This window comes from Arachis ipaensis, chromosome B01 (assembly GCF_000816755.2).
Source record: "Arachis ipaensis cultivar K30076 chromosome B01, Araip1.1, whole genome shotgun sequence".
In the NCBI taxonomy this organism is placed as follows: Eukaryota; Viridiplantae; Streptophyta; class Magnoliopsida; order Fabales; family Fabaceae; genus Arachis; species Arachis ipaensis.
In genome coordinates, this window is record NC_029785.2 from 107,365,212 (window position 1) to 107,370,925 (window position 5,714).

General features: G+C 32.3%; 1 protein-coding gene across 3 annotated transcripts in view; it reads right to left on the reverse strand.

The window, feature by feature from the left end:
* Nucleotides 1-5,714, reverse strand: part of LOC107611039 (transportin MOS14) — a 13,767-nt gene that overhangs the window by 5,374 nt on the left and 2,679 nt on the right. For all 3 annotated transcript variants that reach the window (XR_002362506.1, XM_021123208.1, XM_021123217.1), the window contains exons 8-14: nt 5,403-5,530; nt 2,802-2,877; nt 2,524-2,644; nt 2,339-2,438; nt 1,988-2,069; nt 1,102-1,184; nt 380-499 (exon numbers count right to left, since the gene is read on the reverse strand). Coding sequence is in view for 2 of the 3 variants with exons in the window: in XM_021123208.1 (XP_020978867.1) it covers nt 380-499; nt 1,102-1,184; nt 1,988-2,069; nt 2,339-2,438; nt 2,524-2,644; nt 2,802-2,877; nt 5,403-5,530 (710 nt within the window). In the remaining variant the exon portion in view is untranslated. The remainder of the gene's footprint in view (nt 1-379; nt 500-1,101; nt 1,185-1,987; nt 2,070-2,338; nt 2,439-2,523; nt 2,645-2,801; nt 2,878-5,402; nt 5,531-5,714) is intronic.

A 5,714-nucleotide genomic window follows, 5' to 3' on the forward strand; every position in this document is an offset into this window, starting at 1 on the left:
ATCTCCACTGTCCCCTTATTTTGGGTAGCACAGTAAACACAGGAACCTGGTACAAAAAGTTTTAGCATATTTGTAATTGTACTTCTGTTGCAGGGAAATGAACCAATCACAGCTTAAGGGGATTCATTTTAAAGCACAATAAGTTGTATCACATCTTACTATCAATCTCCATATCCAAAAGAGAGCAAAAATAAAATAAGACATGCTCAGAATTTCATCCACATCAGTTCAGAGATGTAATGAAAATGAAGGATTTTGTGACTGATGTTAAATATCAAGTATCAATTGAAATAATTAAAACTAAGATGTTAAATCATGTAGCCATATTTGGGCAAGATTAATATAACCACCATTACAAATTTTTAAGGAGTAACAATACCTGAGGCATTACTTCTGCTTCAACAACTGACACATAATTTGATATAGCCCGAATACAAAATAAGGCAGCCTCTGCTGGACGCCAATCCTTGTGTTCATTATTACCATGGCCAGATACAGCCTAAATTTTTGAGATTGGGTGCAGAAAAAGGGGTTAGGAAGTCATTCACATTGTTTAGGCAAAAGCAATTTATATAATGAAGAGGAATACAGACAGGATCTACAATTTAAAGGATAATATTTAACCAAAGGCAAAGGAAAAGGAAAAGAGAAGTCAAGATCAAGCGAATAATGAAATTTATGTATTACATAGAAATTATGGTAGTGTTTTGGTGGAGAGACAGAGACTAAGAGACAGAGATTGAAATAAATCTTAGTATTCTGTTTGGTGCAAAGTGGGAGACAAAAATTGGAATAAATTAATTGAAATGAAGGTATTTTAGGTATAAAATGTTATTAAAGTTTCAGTATCCATCTTTAAAAATTTTAGTCCCATGTGTCCCTACTTTTTGGAAATACTGAAATACTGAAATTTTGGGGACAGAGACAAAAATTTTAGTACTAGTCTCTAAACCAACAAACATGATACTGAGTCTCAGTCTCCCAGTCTCTGTCTTAGTACCTCAACAAACGCTACCTATGAGCTCAATCTCTCACAATAAGAAGTTCCACTAATCAATATAGACAACGCATCTTCAATTCATCCACATATACAATACACACCTCAAGGAGTTTCATATATAGAATTCTTAGAGTAGCATCACCACCAAGAACTGATGCCGCATCCGTTAATACATCCGCAACAGCTGAAACAACAATTTATAGTTAGCCTTTATAGATACCATGTATTTCTGGTTAAGGCCTTAAAGCCTCCACACACAATGTAAGCAACAAATTTAAGCATTAGTGGTAATTTTTTTATTGAATAAATTTGACAAACATTTGCAGTGAGCACCTGGTACATATCCATGAAAACATAACTTCCATCTGCTAATATATGGTCAAAATACTATCTATTATTACATACCATATTGGACTGTCACTTATCAACCAGCAGTTCAATGCCCGAGTGTGCACTAATTTTCTCTTTCCAAAAGAAAGAATGAAAAATCCATATATAACAGAGCACCAGAGGCTACTACTGCACTGTCATATTTATAGAATATGCAATTCGAAACCACAAACTATTGACGCCTACAACGTGAAACAATTCAGCAATACTAATGAAAAACTATGGCTCTATAACTTAAGTCTACAAGAACAAGAAATTCCATAACTTGCCTTTAGTACACTGAATTATCAATTATCTATTATCTATTACAAATATAATGGGGAATTGAGAATTCCCCCATTTGGTGTCCAATTCTTAGGTTCCAAAATTGTGTCAATTATGGACATTTTTGATACAAAGCTTTTTCTTTAATAACTTTCAGGAAGTTAAGGCAGGCACTAAGTGCATACACATTATTAGCAGTAATAGTGAGGATACTAGTAATCATGATGAAATAATATTAGTATTCAGTACTCTTATTAGAAGGAATTCAATGAAATAATACATGAGACATAAAAGAGGATGACAAACAAATGCAAGACAACAATACCATATTACCATATTTTGTCTGCTTAAATTCCTTAAGGTCCTCATATGATAGGTCTTGATAATCTTCAGGATACTGAACTCGAAAGCTAACCTGTAAAACATCCATGAAAAAGGTAGTAACATGAAACATTTAAGAACTACAGAAACTATTATCTAGAAATAAGAAGTGCAATGTCTCATTTAATCAAACATAATATTATGTATATAATGCTACAACACTGAGAACAACTTAATATTACTACAATACAGGTTGTATATATATTTACCAGATATACAAAAAATAATTTCAAGGTACCACACATAATTTCTTGATGCTGTGCGTAAGATTTTGAAGCCTAGTTTCTAGCCTGGAAGACTTACCAGGGATACAAGTGACTCATATGCAGGACGGAAAACCAGTAGCCTCCTATTTCTCTCAGCTTCAATTGATGCTTCATTAACGTATTGAATGTTGGACTCCCTGCCAGACAATGTGTTGATTTTATTTAAGTGTGATCAAGGAAAAGAGCAAGTATACTAAGTATATTTTCAAGGGAGAAAAGCACCTTCTAGTCAAATTCAACTGAAGACTGTGCCAAAAGTTAAAAGTCATTGAAGCTATATCATATTCTGGATGTGATGCAACTTCTAACAATGCATGCACTATCAACATTGATTCATTTGGCCCTGGAAAATTAATTCATCACAACTTAGATCACTTAACATCACCAAGAACCACGACTCCACGAGTAACTTGTCAATGGTCCAGAGAGATTCAAGCTACACGAGAAAGCACAAATGATTCTCAGACAGAAACCAATAAAAAATTATCTTGTAAACATACCAGTTGCAATCAGTTCCACATATGAATCACCCATATCTGCAAATAACCTAGCAATTGCCTTTACATCTTCCTCATCCTAAAGGCAGATAAAAGGATCATGAAGTAGACCAAAAGTAATATAGGAAAGCAAGCAGTTGCCTTTTAACTATTAGTGTTGGTAACATATAATGGATTAAACATATTTACGACCACTTACAATGGGAAAGAATACTAACCATTTTCTATTCCTATGGCCATTCACTTTGTAACTGAATTACTCACAGGAGTTTTGGATGAAAGTTATCTAAATGAATACTAATATGATGGTAATTTCTTTAAGAAAAACTTGCAAGACAATCAAACTTTTCTGCGACTAAACAACTCATCAAGTTGTACATCACAAGTGTTCATAGTCATACTAACCCCAGCGATGTACAAACAAAGAAATAACAAGATCTCTTTGATTGTTTGGGGAATTGATACCAACAACATGCTCCAGAAGTGAAGGCCCCTTATTTGCTTTGTCCCCCTAATACACGTATAATGTGCAGTTTAAATTCCCAATCTGGGACTCGTATCTTATGCATTATCCGATAGCAAGATCTCATCGGATCGGTCTTTTTGGTATCTTCGGGGAATCTTGGGTGTACCATCGAGTTGCGTCAGTTGCCACTCACTAAGTTTGAATGTTTGGACTCATGTCAAAATGCAGAGATTCTATACTCTATAGCAATCATTTACAGTGATTTGGTGCATTTTGTAGGAAAAAGTTCTAGGGTTTAATGATTCATTTTCCAACATTGATTTTGTTTGGAGAAGGATCACATATTTGGCATCCCTATGCTGCTCAGCGCCTCAGCTGATGGTCTGCTTAATCGTATTCCTATAGCAGATATTCAAAAGAATTGGCATGTGCTATTACACAATCTACTTAGGTCTTCACCATATCTTCTGTATAATTATTACCCATCTTCCTTTGTACATTCCCTTTTCTTCAACATAGTTTTTGTGTAAATTGTTTTAAAAAATAAAAGAAATGAAAAAGAGAAAGAAATAATATGCCTATTCACCTATCAGCAAAAATGATAGGGCATGCAAAATTCATTTTTGTTTGACCACTTCCTTTGAAACCCTTAAGCCTAAACCAGGAGAGAGAGAGAGAGAGAGAGAGAGAGAGAGATTGGACATTGGAATTCAAACAATTAAGCTAACTTCTAAATATTAATATTTGCACCAGTGAGATTTAGTGACATTGGAATTCAAACATGTGAGCAAGTGCTTGTAATATAATGTATCAGATTAAATTCGGATTGACATTATCAAATATCAATACAAGATAATGGAAAAATATTTAACAGAGAAGAAAGGACCCAAGAGCATGTTGCATTCACTACTTAATGTGTTTGGATTAAAATTTACAAACGGAAGGTTACATCAAATTGATTTTTCAAACTTGAATTGGATGAAAATAAGTTAGTATTAAGTATTAACATGATTTATGTTTAGTAACTTTTATACGAAAATGAATTATAATAAAATAAATATTGTTTGAATTACATTATTAAAAATCACTTTTAGATGAAAAATTACTGATCAATATAAAATTAGGCGGATAATTGCTTCTGAGCATTTTTGTTTGCTGAAGTAGGAGATCTTATGTTATGTTTTGATCTTTGATTTAATAATTGAAAGTTGAAACATTTGCCTGATTTGCTTTCTATATGCATGTACTAATATAATTGCAAGAATGTAATTGGATCTTATGGAAAATCAATTCTACATAGCTAATAAAGTACATAAAAGATAATATAATACATTATACAAAATCAGTACATAAGGACACTATTATTTCTATTACAAAAAAATATAAAATTTAGATACATAAATAAGAATATTTCATCAAATATATTAACTGTCCAAGCGTGTTGCATTTTTTCAGTACTCTTTTTTAGTATTTTATTTTCACACACTATTCTTTTTCTAGTACTCTCAGTGCTTTTTTAGTGTGCTATAATTTTTCACTAATGATTTTATTATTACTTATTAGTTTTTGTTTAATTTGTTAAAAAAGATAACAATAATAAACATAATAAAAAAGCTAATAAACGGTAAATAATAAAAAAAAGAGGACTCATATGAACAGAAACAATAAGAACTCTATAAAAAAAAATAACATGCATGAAAGGTAGGGTTGGTAGAAAGGAAATAAATTCTCCCAATTAATGGTACAACGCTATCAAGTGAACACAGAAGCTATAAAGCTTTTTGCTTCACGTAAATGCGGGTTAGAGTACAGAAAAACATGCGTTCAGAAGGAAAAAAAACAGTGGACAAACAAGAAATTGAAGCGCTCAAGGAACTTGAACATATTTTTTATATTTCAAACACCAAACCAAATACACCCTTAGTATTCTAGTAGGTCTAAAAACTGTAGCTACTAAACTAAATAAACAGAATAAGCGCCACCAGGTGTAGAAGAATACAACTATAAGCAAATAGATTGAACTAGATCACCAATAAAAGATGAAAAACATAATGAGATACTTAGGAATATGATTATAAACAAACAAAGAATCGGTTATGGCCCAAAGCAAACAAAATTGAGAACTCAGAATTGTTTACCTTTGTTGAATCACTAAGCTGTGTTTTAAGATTCATTACTTTAGGTACAATTACTTGAATTAAGGGCATATTTGCAGAAACGCCATCAACACCTCCTGCTGCTGTGTAGTGTATTAACTCAGAAATCACTGTAATAAGTAAAAAGTGAATATTATTAAACTGAAGTTACTGGGTAAAAGTAAAGAATGAAATATGTCAAACTAACATGACTTTCGCAAACAGAGAATCCAATTCAACAGTCACTTAGATACGTTATGATAAAAAACATAATTGTGATTTATAAATATAGATATTTTGGTGTGTGTGTGTGTT